This window comes from Branchiostoma floridae, chromosome 5 (assembly GCF_000003815.2).
Source record: "Branchiostoma floridae strain S238N-H82 chromosome 5, Bfl_VNyyK, whole genome shotgun sequence".
NCBI lineage: Eukaryota > Metazoa > Chordata > Leptocardii > Amphioxiformes > Branchiostomatidae > Branchiostoma > Branchiostoma floridae.
Window position 1 is genome coordinate 27,944,268 of NC_049983.1, and position 17,656 is coordinate 27,961,923.

Here is a 17,656-nt window from a genome sequence, read left to right on the forward strand (position 1 = left end):
AAACAAGCATGAGTAACTCCATGGGCCAGCAGTTGCCGTACATGCTGGAACAGATGAACAGGTCTTCATGTGTGTAGATGAGCACCTGTTTTTTGTAGATAATGGAAGAGACACGTCAGAGCCCAACAGATATCAGAACAGAGAAACGCCAGAGCCCAACAGATATCAAAACAGAGAGGTGATCGCTGCTGCTAAAGATGCGGTAGCTGTGCCACAGGTTATCAGATATGAGAATGGCGGGGCGTAGCATGATGAACGGACACAAACTGGCCGTGGGCAATGCCATGCATATCAAATCAATGGAGAAGACAAGGTCGGGTTTTGTTTTCTTTTTGTGTGCCTTGCCCTTTGACATATTACCTAGAATTCCTGTCGCCCCACATGCGCCCTAACTAATGTGAGAAGGCTTATACCTCCTTCAGGTATGTTAGAAACGTTCAATTACAATCTGCATAATTATACAGGATAAGAAACTAAAGCTCCATTATAGGCAATTGCACAAAATAACACTGCAGAAATCTTGCGTGTGTAGTTTTGTTTATTTGTACATAACAACAACACAACAAACAAACAAACAAGGCACCCACTACCCTGTATGCAGTTTCAAAAGTGACTAATATTTTTTCTGAAACTTTCAAACTTCCAGGAATAAATACATCAACTATATAATTGGATATTAACTGGAATTATGGATAAATTATGGTCCTGGCAAGGAAGTGGGCCAGGTCTATTTTGATATACAGAAAGTCACCATATTCTTACTTGTCTATCTACCCTGTGACATACGTCAATCTCACCTCATTAGTCTATTCATTTCATTTGCAGATGTCTATGAAACTATAGCTTGATACTGGTTACATCAAATTTGCAAACACTGGAAAATTCTCTCAGGTACATGTAGTTTCCCTTTCAAGTCAAATATATCTCTAGTCTATATGAGCATAGAAATAAACAGACAAATAAAGCATAAGTTAACAAGAAAAGTCCATCTGTTCTGATAGAAACCAAAAAGTAAACAGTAAATCTGCACAGAGCAACTTACACAAAGTTTTGACCAGGGCTCTAGCCAGCTCGACATTTTTTTTTCCGTCAGCCAATTTCCATTGTCGCGAAAACACTATTCCAGAAGTTAGAGAGACTGAACTGAGACCTTGAAAAACGGGTTTTAATGGGGTTATCGTATGCGAAAGGGCGTCGACACACATTGTCAACAATCATAACAATAGCAAAACAAACAGTGTGTGGCTTTTACGGCCGTGGACGGCATCCCCAAGCAGCCTGTACCTTCCACCAAGGAGCTGCTATCAGATTTTTGTCCGTCAAAGTTGATGGATTGGTTTTAAAATTTTTCCGTCACACGCAGCAAATTTCCGTCAATTGACGGAAAAACGGACGCTGGCTAGAGCCCTGGTTTTGACTGAGCAACACATCTCCCAAATCCTTAGGTGATGTTTCAGTTCAGGCTGAGCTAAAGTTGATCAAATCTGTGATATTCCTGATGTCTTGGTCAGTGATACAACAGGGACAGCAGTTTCATCAAAAGATACCTCGTCACAGAGGAGATCTGAATTGTGATTAATTCTGGTGTCTTGCCAAAGTCTAAGTGACCTCCAAGGTATCACCATGGAGACAACAGTTTCACAGATGGATTTGCGGTGTCAAACCCCAGGATGAGACCCCTTCATCTAGCTTACTTGATCAACTTGGTATTCTGGACATCATCTCAGTGCTGCAGTCTTAGGTGGTTTGGGCATGTTGAAAGATCGAGTGACTGCATAAATAAGATCACCAGACTGAAAGTGACTGGCAACAGGGGTCGTGGTAGAGAGAAAGAAAAACCTGGATGGAGTGTGTCAGGAGGGACATGAAGGTGTGCGGCCTGACAGGGGTCGACCCACTGGACAGAGCCAAATGGAAGCGAAGTGTGAAGACTAGCCGACTGCTGCCTACCCCTGCGTCAGGGACCCCAGCAGCAGTATAATGAAACAAAGGACAACAGTTTAATGACAGGAAACCTGACACAGACGGAGTCTAAGTCGCGCGGCGATGTTACCCCGGTGGTCTGCGAGTGTTTGCGCCCGTTACCGCTGGGGCGGCACAACGTCAATGTTGTCGAAGTCGTGCGTTCTGTCGAGCGGGTGTGCGGCGATGTAACTCCCGGCCTTCAGGATGTCCGTGCCGATTTTCTGAACAGCCGCGTCCGTGTTTTCTGGGAGAGAGGGTCAAATGGCAATATTAGTTCTGCTGGCTGGTGAACAGTGGTGAATGATACAGTTTCAGGGATGTCTCCAGGACCTGTCCCTCTGTTCCGGGATAGAAATTTGCTTGCTAGAAGGGACAAAAATGTCACCCCTTCTGGAAAAATTGATCCAAACTTCATGTCATGACATGAAAATCTGGAAGCTTTTACTTACAAATTTAACAGCAAAACTTTACATGTAACAATGAGTGGGACGAAAACTAACGAGGTAGCTCCGCTTTGTTCACAAGTCACAGAAAATGCAACTTCTAGGTAGAACGGATGAAGAGGTCACCCCTTTCGTCCCAAAAAACTATCTAAACCGAATAACACAAAAATTTGCAAGCTTTTACTTACAGATTTAACAACAAAAGTTAACAACGTGGGCTCTAGGAAATGATTGGGCCGGAAAAAATGTAAAGCTGCAAACAGCTCTGCTTTGTTCACGAGTCACAGAAATTGCAACTTCCATTCATTTGTCCAACCTATTGAGTCAGTGAAGTCAAGCTTGCCTAAGCTTGATGTTTCTGACTAAGAGAGAAGAGATGCTTCTACAGTTATTGCTATGGGCTTCCCTTCATCTTCATGATGATTATCTCCTGGCACATTCTACGGTAGCATAAGATAGTATCAAAAACTGGCGGAGGAGTGAAGCCGGCTTTGGAGTGTGTTTCGCTACATGGCAAATGGACACCTTGTGGCTGACACACTCCTTGGCCAGTTTAGTACTATCTTATGCCATTGTAGGATCTGCCTGGATATTACATGATGGTAACGTCAGGCCCTACGAACCTGATTTAAACAAAAAACAAAGAAAGGGCTCACCTCTGCTCAGCTCGTCGAACAGCTGCATGTTTGTGTTGTAGGTTTTCTGGCAGAAGGTGTTGGCCATCAGGACCTGCGAACAACATAAACATATATTACAAAAAACTCTTAACGGACCTCACTCTGATATATTTCAGGTTTTAATTTGTAGCTACAAACCAACATCTTCAAAACCAGTAAAAAATCAGTGTGCGTGCAGATGTCATCCATTGAATGTAAATTGATATATTCAGGGTCCGATAAGCGCGAGACATGACCACCGTCATGATGTACATAGTGAGTACATGTATGTGAGTTAGTGTTAGTTGTGGGTGGTTGGTTACCTTGTGGTCATGACAACCGGCAAGCTGGTGCGAGAGACGACCGCCTTCATGGCATACATAGTGAGTATGTGAGTGACTGTTAGTTGTTGGTGTTTGTGTAGTGAGTGTGTTTAGGTGGTTACCTCGTGGTCATAGTTAGGAAGCCCTGAGATGACCGCCTTGCTGGCGCGAGACACGACCGCTGTCATGGCGTACAAAGTGAGTGAGTGTGAGAGTGCGTATATGGGTGGTTACCTCGTGGTCATAGTTAGGAAGCCCTGAGATGACCGCCTTGCTGGCACGAGACACGACCGCCGTCATGGCGTACAGGTTGGTGGTGATGTCAGCGACTCTCTTCAGTATCAGCTGTTGATCCACGATGCCCTGGACATGACAGGAATACGGCAGAGAACTTATCAAAATTAACCAGTACCATACTAGGCTCTGATTTGGTTATCAATAACAATTTGTTTTTGTTTATAATCTGTCACTAAGAACAGTTATTATAATTATCATTATTTATCTTACTAGACAGCATCTGTTGGTTTGTAAAAGACATTCGCTAACATTCTAATGAGACGTCACCTATTGGTTGCTTGAAATGGCAAATTTTCTAAAATTGCACGAAAATCGCAATGGGCAATATGTTGTGAATGAGCACAGACTAGTCACTACAGTTGCGATCTTTTACTGATGAATTTTTGTTATTGTACATTGTTTTTTAATGTGGTGGTAACAGTGCATTTTTCAAAAATTATCTTGTATCTACAGGTAATTGGGGGCAAAACTGAGGATGTGACATTCTGGGCCCAGCAATTTCATTTGTAGCTGGCCTGTATTTTACCCGTGTGTTGAACATCAGTGAAACTACAGGGGAAAATTGGAGAAAAAATTGCAAATCTGCCACAATAATTTGTCCCCAACAGATGCAGCCCAGTGAAATACTGTTTAACACAGTACGTGTATGATGTGGGAGGGCTTGTTCTACTATCAAACCCTTACAGTCATTTTGTGCCTGCCAATCTTGTGGATGCATTTACTAATCTTCTCGAACCATAGCAATCTCCTCTATTGTGCTCCATGTGTTCTGACAAGTATAATGTAATAATACTATGCATTTAGTAGTGTTTTCACAAGAGCATATGCCACTTATACAGGCAGGTCAGCCCTTTGTAATATGTGTGGCTGAGTTGGGCGGCCTTGGCTGTCATCAGCCAAACGAATAAATAAATAAATAAATAAATTATAAGGCAGATGTCTTACTTTGGCAGCTCTCAACTTGTCGTGAACATTGGAGAAAAATTTGCAAAGCTGCCACAATAATTTGTCCCCAACAGATGCAGCCCAGTGAAATACCGTTTAACACAGTACGTGTATAAATGTAGAAGGGCTTGTTCTACTATCAAACCCTTAGTCATTTTGTGCCTGCCAATCTTGTGGATGCATTTACTAATCTTCTCGAAGCATGGCAATCTTCTCTATTGTGCTCCATGTGTTCTGAGAAGTATAATGTACACATTTAGTAGTTATTTCACAAGAGCATGTGCCACTTACACAGGCAGGTCAGCCCTTTGTAATAGACACGGCTAGTTGGGCGGCCTTGGCTGACATCAGCCAAACAAATAAATAAATAAATAAATAAACTACACAGGCAGATGTCTTAGTTTCGTAGCTCTCACCTTGCCGTGTCTGGCCAGCAGCGTTTCTGTCGTCATCCCCATCGTGTTTACGTTCTCCTCCAGAAGCTTCGCTCCCGCCTGGGAAAGATGGAAACACTTACTTATATTGAACAATGCTGAAATACACACTCCTACACTTGCAAACGAAACCAAATTTTACTTCTCACAACTTGTGTACCTGGAGCTAACTTAGAGTTTACACATATTGTACAGATTATAAAATAAAAAGATTAAAAATACGATGTAGATTAAAAAAAAAAACAGAAGCAACTTAACACCATGATCTTTCAGTACTCCAAAATTTCAAAAAAAAAAAAAAAACTATGATCATGTGAGCGGTCTCACCGAGACGCTGGGATGGGACTTAAAGCCGTCTCCGATGAACCGGTCCTCGGAGATGAACCCCAGACTCGGCCCCAGCCCGAGCCCCGAGCCCCATCGCTGGCGCACGGTCTGGAGAATCACGCCGATGTTACCGCGCTTCAGATCCCTGTGTTGTGAATATCATACATTAGCGCCCTCTTACAGCACGGCATAGTACTGCAGGCTGATGTTCCCACGCTTCAGATCCCTGTGGTGTGAATATCATACATTAGCTCCCTCTAGCAGCAAAGCACAGTACTGCAGGCTGATGTTCCCACGCTTCAGATCCCTGTGGTGTGAATATCATACATTAGCTCCCTCTAGCAGCACAGCACAGTACTGCAGGCTGATGTTCCCGCGCTTCAGATCCCTGTGGTGTAAATATCATACATTAGCGCCCTCTTACAGCACAGCACAGTACTGCAGGCTGATGTTCCGGCGCTTCAGATCCCTGTGGTGGAACTATCATACATTAGCGCCCTCTTACAGCACAGCACAGTACTGCAGGCTGATGTTCCCACGCTTCAGATCCCTGTGGTGGAAACATTATACATTAGCTACGCCAAAAATAGTTACTCAAGCAACTGGATATGGTTTTGAAACGGTCAGACGTTTCGGAAAGAATCCACTTTCCTTCGTCAGTGACACTGAAGTGATCTGCAAGAAACAGGTCTTTTATACTCTAACTATGAATGAAGACAATTTCAGATGTCCAATAGGAAAGGTTGTAAGACAATTCAGACTGAAGACAATTTGGATTCCAAAGAAAACAAAGCTAAGCCAAAGTCAAGCTGAAGACAATTTGGATTTCAAAGGATATCAAGGCTAAGACACAGTTAATGCAAATGAGTCAATTAGCTCCTGTTGTTTTAGTTACAGGAGCTAAAAGTTTTGTTGGCGGGGGGCAGAGTGCTATGTCCCAAGTGCCGGAAAGTTCCATACGTAGCCCCCCTTTTCTGTTGAGGGTGGGATTGTATATTCTCTCATATATGGCCTCTCTAACTCCCCGTTCAAACCAGCGGGCTTCGCGGTCTAGGATGTCGGTAGATTGGAGGTTGAAGGAATGTCCTTGGTTGTGTTGTAGGTGGTTGAAAATAGCAGAAGAGTTGCCATTGGCCTTCGGTTTGCAATGTTCTTGGTATCTTGCTTTTAGTGGACGACTAGTCTCACCAATGTATGTGTTGTTACAGTTGGGTTCCTCGCATTTGAGTCTGTAGATTACATTGGCCTTAGTACCTTTCTGTGGTTTGTCTTTTGGATGTACCAGTTTGTGTCGGAGGGTTGAGTGAGGTTTGAAGTTAGTGGCGATGTTGAAGTTTTGGAAGATCCGTCTGAGTTTTTCCGAAACTCCTTGGACATAGGGGATGGTAATGTTGGCTTTCTTTCTGTCGGTCAATGGTTTGCACTTGGCTGTTTTCTTTGAGTGGTCCGAGGGTTTGAGGGCTTTGTTGAAGGTCCAGTTTTGGTAGCCACATTTGTTCAATGCACTTCGGAGGTGTTTGTGTTCCTCTGTTTTGGCTTTGCCAGAGGAAACAATGCTGTCTGCCCGGTGATACAAGGTTTTAATCACTGCCAGTTTGTGTTCCAAAGGGTGGTGAGAGTCAAAGGCCAGATATTGGTCAGTGTGCGTCGGTTTCCTGTACACTTCGAACTGAAGGCTGCCGTCCTTCTCTATGATAGTTTTGGTATCTAGGAATGGGAGGATGTTGTCATGACTTGACTCCTGTGTGAACTTGATGTTCTTATCTACTTGGTTGATGTGGTCAAAGAACTCATCAGCTACTCTCTGTTTTAGCTTGCAATACGTATCATCTACATAGCGGAACCAGTTGAGTGGGGGAGTGTCCTTGAAAGTACTGATAGCCTTCACTTCAAACTTTTCCATGTAGAGGTTTACAACAATGGGTGACACTGGTGATCCCATAGCACAGCCGTGCAGTTGTTGGGAGAACTGTCCTTTGAAAGAGAAATACGTACACCCTAGGCAAAGGTCTAGCAGTTTGCACAGTTGGTCTGGAGATAGTTTGGTTCTGTCTGTTAGTGTGTTGTCAGCCTCCAGGGCTTCCTTGACTACCGAGACTGCGTCCTTAGGAGGTATGCAAGTGAAAAGCGAACAGACATCGTAAGAAGTGATGATTTCATCTTCTTCTACCCGGAGATCTTTGATTTTGTCAACGAAGTCTGCACTATTCTGAATGTGATGTTGAGACTTCCCCACTAAAGGTCTCAGGATCTTAGCTAGAAATTTTGCTAACTCGTACGTGACAGAACCTATGCTGGACACAATGGGGCGTAGGGGGACATCCTGTTTGTGGATTTTGGGAAGGCCGTAGAAGGTTGGGGGTTGTTCCGAAGTGGGGTAGAGTTTTAGATAGGTGGCACGGTCAATCTTTTTTTCCTTGTCTTCCAATTCCTTGAGAGCCGTGATGATTTTCCCTTTAAACTGGGAGGTGGGGTCCTTCTTCAAAGGCGCGTAGGTGTTTTTGTCCCCTAATAGATCTTGTACCTTTCTGTCGTACTGTTCCCTGTCTAAGACTACTGTGCATCTCCCCTTGTCTGCCGGCAGAATTACTATGTCTTGATTGGTGGCCAAATCTTTGAGAGCAATTTGTTCTTCCCGAGTGATGTTGCTGGGAGGGGGTTTCGAAACTTTCAAGGTGGTAGCTACTTTGGCGCGTAAGGCTTCAGCCTGTCTCTGTGGCAAACGGGCCCGGTGGATTGCTGACTCAGTTTCTGTGACAATGTCGATGCTGGGGATCTTGTTATCCAAATTGTCTTCAGTCTGAATTGTCTTACAACCTTTCCTATTGGACATCTGAAATTGTCTTCATTCATAGTTAGAGTATAAAAGACCTGTTTCTTGCAGATCACTTCAGTGTCACTGACGAAGGAAAGTGGATTCTTTCCGAAACGTCTGACCGTTTCAAAACCATATCCAGTTGCTTGAGTAACTATTTTTGGCGTATCTTATTACCTGGATGTCTAACCTACATCGACGTATTATACATTAGCCCCCTCTAGCAGAACAGCACAGTACTGCAGGCTGATGTTCCCACGCTTCAGATCCCTGTGGTGGAAACATTATACATTAGCCCCCTCTAGCAGAACAGCACAGTACTGCAGGCTGATGTTCCCTCGCTTCAGATCCCTGTGGTGTAAATATCATATATTAGCTCCCTCTAGCAGCAAAGCACAGTACTGCAGGCTGATGTTCCCTCGCTTCAGATCCCTGTGGTGTAAATATCATACATTAGCTCCCTCTAGCAGCAAAGCACAGTACTGCAGGCTGATGTTCCCACGCTTCAGATCCCTGTGGTGGAAATATCATACATTAGTGCCCTCTTACAGCACAGCACAGTACTGCAGGCTGATGTTCCCATGCTTCAGATCCCTGTGGTGTAAATATCATACATTAGCGCCCTCTTACAGTACAGCACAGTACTGCAGGCTGATGTTCCCTCGCTTCAGAACCCTGTGGTGTAAATATCATATATTAGCTCCCTCTAGCAGCAAAGCACAGTACAGCAGGCTGATGTTCCTGTGTTTCAGATCCCTGTGGCGTAAATATCATACATTAGCGCCCTCTTACATCACAGCACAGTACTGCAGGCCGATGTTCCTGTGGTTCAGATCCCTGTGGTGTAAATATGATATATTAACACAGGTGGCACACAAGCGCCCTCTAGCACCATGGCTTGGCACTGCAGGATCAGCCCCATGTTCCCACACTAAAGCTCCTTAAAATAGATTAATATCGTAACATCCGCACATACAAGTGCCCCCTACCAGCATGGCTTAGCACTGCAGAATCCAGCCAGTATTTCATCATTCAAGCTGACTGGGGGACAAGTTACATCAAACTGTATAAAGTACAGGTAATATCTACTAGCGATACTCTTTGTAAAGGGCCCTCTATTTGCTATTGCCCTGTAACTTGTGTCTTTTGCAAATTCTGAAGTAGGTTTAGAAATCTAAACTTCTCACTTGAGTTTCTCCTTCAGTATGTCCCCAGCAAACTTCATTCCCACCAGGGCGATGTACATGCGCAGGATTTCATTGGTCCCCTGCATTATCAAACAAACAAACAAACAAACAAACATTCAATCTTTTTTCATCATCAACATCACCATCAACGCCATCATCATCATAACAATCATCACTATCAACACAATCAACATCATCCAAAAAGCAGTTACTCAAGCAACTGGATATGATTTTGGAAATGGTCAGACGTTTTAGATAGTATCCACTAATCTTCCGAAAATAATTTCATCAGGATGGTAGATCACAGGACATGAAAGTTTTCTTTCACACAATCAATTTTCTCTCAATTGCTGACATTTCGATATCAGTCAGACATCTTCCTCAGATCTTTTAACTGAAGTTCACCTTCTCGCCACTACATATAGCAGTGAGAAGCAGAACACCAGTTAGAAGCTCTGAGGAAGATGTCTGACAGGCATCGAAATGTCAGCAAGAGAAAACTGGTTGTGTAAAAAAACTCCTAGTATCGACTTTTTTTCGTCAGTGACACTAAAGATAGTTCAGGTTGTATATGATTGTATATATGTACAGCCCTACAACTGACCTCAAATATCATGAGGATCCTGGCGTCTCTCAGGTAGCGCTCGTACGGATACTCCTTCATGTAGCCCAGGCCTCCCAGCACCTGCAGGGCCTCGCTAACACTGGTCCACACGCTCTCCGAACTGTACACCTGTTACCATGGAGACAACATCAGTTACCATGGAAACAACATCAGTTACCATGGAGACAACATCAGTTACCATGGAGACAACATCAGTTATCATGTACCCCAGTTCTCCCAGCACCTGCAGGGCTTCACTCACGCTGGCCCACACGCTCTCCGAACTGTACACCTGTTACCATGGAGACAACATCGGTAACCATGGAGACAACATCAGTTACCATGGAGACAACATAGGGTTACCATGGAGACAACATCAGCTACCATGGAGAAAACATCAGTTACCATGGAGAAAACATCAGTTACCATGGAGAAAACATCAGTTACCATGGAGACAACATCAGGTATCATGGAGACAACATGGGGTTACCATTATCTGCCATAAACTGTTCGGTACAGTTCTTGACCTTGAGAGTACACTGACCTTGACCATGGCAGCCTCCACGGAGCAGTCGGGGTCTCCGCCCGGCCAGCGGTCCATAATGCCGGCCGTCAGGTACGCCATGCTTTCCATGGCATAGGCTCGCAGTGCCATCTCAGCAAACTTCTCCTGTCAATCAAATATACAGCTCCTGTCAATCAAACAGCTCCTGTCAATCAAGTATAAAGCTCCTGTCAATCAAGTATACAGCTCCCATCAAACTTCTGTCAATCAAACTTCTCCTGTCAATCAAATATACAGCTACTGTCAATCAAACTTTTCCTGTCAACCCAATTGGAAAAATATTGAATGGAATATTGCGACTTTCTAAGCAGAAGGAAGAGCCATTATTTTCCATTCTTCTTTCTTTTCTTTTATTCTCCATTCTAATTTGTTACTGGATTTCATACCAATAATGATTACATGAAGTTACAAAGACAAAGTCTGTGTTTTTGCTGTCAGAATGGGTAAACTGTAGAGATGTGTTTCATTGGCCCCACCCCTAATGACACAGTTCTGCAGCTCCCCCTACCTGGATGAGTGGGAACTCCATCAGCTTCTTGTTGAACTGTACACGGCTTGTGGCGTGTTCTGCCGTTTGTTCTGGAACAGGATAGAGACAGTCAAAAACAGCAGGACCAGCGATAAACTCAACAACCTCAACTAAACACCAACAATTTCAAACAAAAACAAAGGCTGATACATGTTTCTCATACATGTAGCACCAATCTACACTTTTACTGACCAATCAGCTTCTATTCAAACAGTTTTCTCCGACCAATCAGCTTGTAAAATTTTTCACTGACCAATCAGCTTCTAACAGTTTTCACTGACCAATCAGCTTCTAACAGTTTTCACTGACCAATCAGCTTCTAACAGTTTCCTCTGACCAATCAGCTGCTAACAGTTTTCACTGACCAATCAGCTTCTAACAATTTCCACTGACCAATCAGCTTGTAAAAGTTTTCATTGACCAATCAGCTTCTATTCAAACAGTTTTCTCTGACCAATCAGCTTGTAAAAGTTTTCACTGGCCAATCAGCTTCTGACAGTTTTCACTGGCCAATCAGCTTCTAACAATCTGCTTCTAACAGTTTGCACTGATCAGTTTCTAAATGTTTTGACTGACCAATCAGCTTCTAAAAGTTTTCACTGACCAATCAGCTTCTAACAGTTTTTCTGACCAATCAGCTTCTAACAGTTTTCACCGACCAATCAGCTTCAAACACTACATGTTTCACTGACCAATCAGCTTCTAACAGTCACTGACTAATCAGCTTCTAACAGTTTTCACTGACCAATCAGCTTCTAACAGTTTTCACTGACCAATCAGCTTCTTGACGATGCCGGCGCCGCTGCTGCCCATGCTGAACCGCCCACCATTTAAGATGTTCATGGCGACCTTGAAACCCCCGCCGACCTCTCCAAGGACGTTCTCCACCGGGACGGGCGTGTCTTCAAAGTGCACGGTGCACGCTGAGAAACACAGGTGAGGAGTTAGATACTGAAAATAATGACAGATTCAAACGTAAAAAAGCCCACCTTGGCCTTAATTGAAATCTGCATTGAGCAGATCAGAGCAGCTAACATTGGAGTTGTTACTTGTACAGGCAGAGAGAGAGACAGACAGACAGACAGAGAGAGACAGAGACAGCGTGTACATGTATATCAGCACAATAATGTTCCACCTACTGTTGGACCCTCAGATCCCCAGCTTGTGAGAAAGAGAGACAGAGAGAGCCTGTACATGTATATCAGCACTATAATGCTGTATAATGTTCCACCTACTGTTGGATCCCCGGATCCCCAGCTTGAGAGAGAGAGAGACAGAGAGAGCCTGTACATGAATGTCTGCATAATAATGTTCCACCTACTGTTGGACCCCCAGATGCCCAGTTTGTGAGAGAGAGTGAGAGAGACAGAGAGAGTGAGTGAGTGAGTGAACATGTACATGAAAGTTACGCTCCACCTACTGTTGGACCCCCAGATGCCCAGTTTGTGAGAGAGAGTGAGAGAGACAGAGAGAGTGAGTGAGTGAGTGAACATGTACATGAAAGTTATGTTCCACCTACTGTTGGACCCCCGTATCCCCAGCTTGTCCTCCGGCTTGCCGCTCGTGATCCCGCCAAAACTCCGCTCCACGATGAAGGCCGTGACCTTGTCCTTGACCTTGCCGGATGCGCTGTCCACGACCTCCGTCTTGGCGAACACCGTGAAGACGTCAGCGATGCCGCCATTCGAGATCCAGATCTGAGGAGGGATCGACAAAAATCACTGCACAGAAGATCGTCGGAGAAAATAAGAAAAAAGCACCATTGACATAATATTACCGTATGCTAGTGTATACATACGGGACATAGACAGATACAGTCCAGGGATGTCTCCAGTCAATTTTTTTCCATCCCACACATTATTTTAGGAACCCAGTTGTTAATTTCCAGTGTCAAACCAACCTTTCCCCCGTTCAGCAGGAAATGTTTCCCGTCCTCGCTCAGAGTCGCTCGCGTCTGGATCGAAGCAGCGTCACTTCCGCTGTGGGAACGACAAACAAAATCAGTCATGTCCGGTCTGAACCTTAAGTGTGCCTAATACTGAAAGTCCATAATGGGGTTGTACCTCTTTGGAAGAAAACATGCAAAAGATTAGAGTGGCTATACCTCTGACATGAACAGGGCTTCTAACCAATTTTAGAGCAAAAACATTTTACAACTGCCAACAGTTGCAAGTTATACAGTACAGCAGTACAGTTTTTGTAGAAGAAAATAAATCATAATCTTTATACTCACATTTCTATATATTCATTATTAGTCTGGCATCCAGTCATATCATATCTCCCAAGTCTCTTCTTTCCTTTACGCAAATACTGCAGAGAGTACAGAAGAGACTCGAGAGCTATAGTTTGTTTGTGTCTTTATTCTAACTCGATAAATACTCCATCGGCCTACTAGGCCGCTTTTGTGGAGGTCGAGCTTACATGGAGGAGGTGCGTTGTCAACTAATCATATACATATTGACACAAACGACTGGATACCAGACTTATTCTCTATAGCACACAATATCTGATTCAAAGACCGATGGTTCAGCTCCGGCTGAATAGAGAGAGTAGTCAACCCAACCAATATCATAGTGGGGGAATATAACATTGATTGATGATAGATTTGTCCCACCTGGAGGGCTCGGTCAGAGCGAAGGCCGCCAAGTGTTGATTGATTGATTGATTTGTTGATAGATTGATTGATTGATTGATAGATTTGTCCCACCTGGAAGGCTCAGTCAGTGCGAAAGCCGCCACGTGCTCGCCCGTCGCCAGCTTCGGAAGGTACTTGGTCTTCTGCTCGTCGTTTCCCGCAATCAGGATGCCCTTCAGCCCGATGGCCTGGTGCGCCGCCAAGGTCACCGCGATCGCCCCGTCGATGGCCGTGATCTCGCCCAGACGGGCGTACTCTGTGTTGGACAGGCCCAGCCCACCTACAGGGTATGAGGTATGGAGGATACGTCAGTCCTGGATCTGTAATTTCAAGCTGTGCTCACTTTATCTACACAGTGTTACCCTGCAGGAAAGAGAATTAGACACCTGGCACGTAGTGTAACCCTCAACAAGGCCTTTATTCTATTTTTTAGTAAAAAGTATCCATGCATGGACCATGGAAAATACCTCATGAGCCTGATTAAGCAAGTATGGCGGATTGGCACTTAGACTTTCCCTGGGCTGTCAGGCCAGTACAGCGTGTCTAACCCTGCCAAAGGAGAACATGGGAGAAACAGACGATAACCCGGACACTGAGTGTGATTGTGTAAAGTGCTGAAGACTATGTCAAAACTACATCAGATGACAAGTGTCAAGCCAAAAATATAAACAAACAAACAAACGTACCGTACTCCATTGGCACCTGCATCCCGAACAGACCCAGGTCCTTAAGGCCCTGCAGGGTTTCCATGGGGATATAAACAAACAAACAAACAAACAAACAAACGTACCATACTCCATTGGCACCTGCATCCCGAACAGACCCAGGTCCTTCAGGCCCTGCAGGGTTTCCATGGGGATATAAACAAACAAACAAACATACCGTACTCCATTGGCACCTGCATCCCGAACAGTCCCAGGTCCTTCAGTCCCTGCAGGGTTTCCATGGGGATATAAACAAACAAACAAACAAACAAACAAACAAACGTACCGTACTCCATCGGCACCTGCATCCCGAACAGACCCAGGTCCTTTAGGCCCTGCAGGGTTTCCATGGGGATATAAACAAACAAACAAACGTACCGTACTCCATCGGCACCTGCATCCCGAACAGTCCCAGGTCCTTTACGCCCTGCAGGGTTTCCATGGGGATATAAACAAACAAACAAACGTACCGTACTCCATTGGCACCTGCATCCCAAATAGCCCCAGGTCCTTTAGGCCCTGCAGGGTTTCTGCGGGGATTTTGGCGTCGATGTCGATCTGCGCAGAGTCAACTGCAAGCAGTAACACAGGAACAGTCAGAAACTAGAAAGGCCGACATTTGCTTGAGAGCAAATACAGCATATTTCAGCCATCTCCATCATGCAACAATAGGCCTTGAGGTCGTTGGCCCCTTTGGCCATTGGAAAATGACCAAAAAAATCCCAAATATATCGTTTTAAAGTGGTCCATGCCAAAAATTATACATGGGTCATTTGAATAGATATCTAGAGCACCCCTTTACCAATTTACGGGTCATTAGGTTGTAAATCGAGGGAACAGGAGCCAAAAATGTCCAAATTTTGTCAAAAAATGGCCATAAAATCGCAAAATTAAGCATTTTGTTGTACCTTATGGGAAAACTTTTATTGAATTTATGTGCACATAACTGAAGGGCACTTTTATACCAAATTTCAGATCATTTGGTTGTAAAACGAGGCTACGGGAGCCAAAAATGTCCTTTTTTGGTCAAAAAATGGCCAAAAATCGCAAAATTAAGCATTTCTTTGTACCGTCTGCCAAAACTGTTATTGAATCTAGGTGAGCATATGATCAAGGCACCTCTGTACCAAATTTTATGTCATTCGGCTGTAATACCAGGGTACAGGAGCCCGAAATATACATAAAAATTGACAAAAACCTCAATAAAATCATTTTAAAGGCAGATATGAAAAAAATGAAAAAAACACCTAGGGGTATTGGTTTACTCTACCATTGTGCCAAATTTCAAGTCAATCGGTTAAAAAATGGCGGAGTTGATTCGATTTGAAGATTTGACAGGAGAAAGAAAGAAAGAAACATTACGAATACAATATATTTCACCATACCTATGGTATGGCTGAAATATAACTATCTACAACAAAACACCTTATGTGGCACACAGACGTACAGCAGTTGTGTTATCATATGTAAGCACTCAACTGGTGAATTACAAGAGCATTGATACATTTGTATATTATGATGATTTGATGCAGTGTTCCAATTTTCAAGGAAGCTGAGGCCTCTCTTCAACTTTACCATCATCCTTGAAGTATCGCTCCACCGGGTCCACCATCTGCTGCAGCTGGTCATAGTCCTGCTGGTTCAGTCGGGGGAACGGGAACACTTGTTCCTGGGGACAAACAAACAAACAAATAAACAACTCTTGTTCCTGGGGAACAAACACACAAACAACACTTGTTCCTAAACAACAAATAAACAAGTCAACAATTGTTCCTAGGTAACAACCAGATAAACAACAAATGAAACAGGTAGGGGGAGGTGTAGCCTGATTAAATCTCGCTTATAGCAGCCCGCCAACATCCGCCGGCCAACGCGGGGAGGGGCCAGTTACAGCCCTGGACAGCGGAGTTTGTGTTACACAGACTAGGGGGAGGTGCGGGTGTCAATGTCAATCCTTGTGGACAGAGGGGGGTAGGGAATCGGGACGTGTGGACTGGGACAGGGAGGGAAGGAGGTGTCACCCTCAGGTCCTGTGGACAGACTGGGGGTGGGGAGGCAGTTGGGTGGGAGGTCAGGGTTTGTGGACAGACTGGGGGGAGGGGTCAGGCCCTGTCGACCGACTGGGGGTCGGGAGGGGGTGTCAGTCCTAATGTAGAAATTCAGAGGGGCGAGTAAGAACAGAAAGAAACAACATCCCGACTCCCGGGATTCGAACCCGCGCCGAACCCGGGCAGCCGGATCACAAATCCAACGTGCTAACCACAACACCAAAAGCTCAAGAGCTGTTGGCGTGGTCAGTTTGGCAGCGCTAGAACCCCACTGTTACACTACTCCCCTTTTCTTTTCAAGATTCGTCCTCGAATCTCCGAGATCGACATCCCTGTGTGGCACATACTAGCCTGTTACTCACAGGGCCGGCGTGGGAACCATTGTAGAAATTCAGAGGGGCGAGTAAGAACAGAAAGAAACAACATCCCGACTCCCGGGATTCGAACCCGCGCCGAACCCGGGCAGCCGGATCACAAATCCAACGTGCTAACCACAACACCAAAAGCTCAAGAGCTGTTGGCGTGGTCAGTTTGGCAGCGCTAGAACCCCACTGTTACACTAAGGTGGACAGACTGGGTATCAGTCCGTAAGGACAGTGGGTAGTCTTTAGTTTTAGTCCCATACGTACATGTGCACATACCATAAACCGTGCTAAACGTTGCTCCCCCATAGCCGATCTTTCATTCCAGTCTGAGTGTCATCCTCAAGGGGGTTGCGTCATAGCATAACCTTAGCCCCCCTCCCCCTATCGTTTCGTAGTCCGCATACAGGGATACACCTGTCCCCTGGACAGTATTACAGTTAAGTATAACTCAAGAAACCAGCAGCACTCCTCCCGAACTCACCCGGATAAACTTGCCGACGAACAGGTTTTTGACGAAGGGGGTTGTGTAACGAAAGTCGAACAGGTCGACCTCGTCGGGGTTGTGCAGTCGGCGGCCCGAGGTGTGGAGCCCGCCCGCCGAGACGCACCACGGCCGCCGGGCCAGCCGCAGCGCCGGCCGCAGCTTCCCCGAGCTCAGCATGGCGCTCTGTCCTCACGGGAACTGTTGTTGTTTACTTGTTTGTTGTTTCTTAGTCGGGTGTTGTTGACCTGCACGCTCGCGAACTCCGACAGGACTGCAAAGGCACTGTTGACTTGTCCCGAGTATGGAAATAAATTACACAACTGAATGGAA

At 45.0% G+C, this 17,656-nt stretch overlaps 2 protein-coding genes across 3 annotated transcripts in view; both read right to left on the reverse strand.

Annotated features, from left to right (window-relative positions):
• The window catches only part of LOC118416894 (neuronal pentraxin receptor-like), a 626,618-nt gene that overhangs the window by 126,089 nt on the left and 482,873 nt on the right, over positions 1 to 17,656 (reverse strand). The gene's annotated exons all lie outside the window — the stretch shown is intronic.
• LOC118416903 (complex I assembly factor ACAD9, mitochondrial-like) lies at positions 2,047 to 17,646 on the reverse strand. Its single transcript, XM_035822190.1, has 16 exons — positions 17,324 to 17,646; positions 16,005 to 16,098; positions 14,900 to 15,001; positions 13,798 to 14,005; positions 12,991 to 13,069; positions 12,610 to 12,787; positions 11,864 to 12,013; positions 11,070 to 11,140; positions 10,541 to 10,666; positions 9,997 to 10,125; positions 9,393 to 9,472; positions 5,391 to 5,535; positions 5,046 to 5,123; positions 3,622 to 3,750; positions 3,065 to 3,137; positions 2,047 to 2,209 (listed from the first exon to the last, which is right to left on the reverse strand). Exons 1-16 carry the CDS (start codon positions 17,501 to 17,503, stop codon positions 2,082 to 2,084), a joined length of 1,950 nt encoding a protein of 649 aa, XP_035678083.1. The 5' UTR covers positions 17,504 to 17,646; the 3' UTR covers positions 2,047 to 2,081.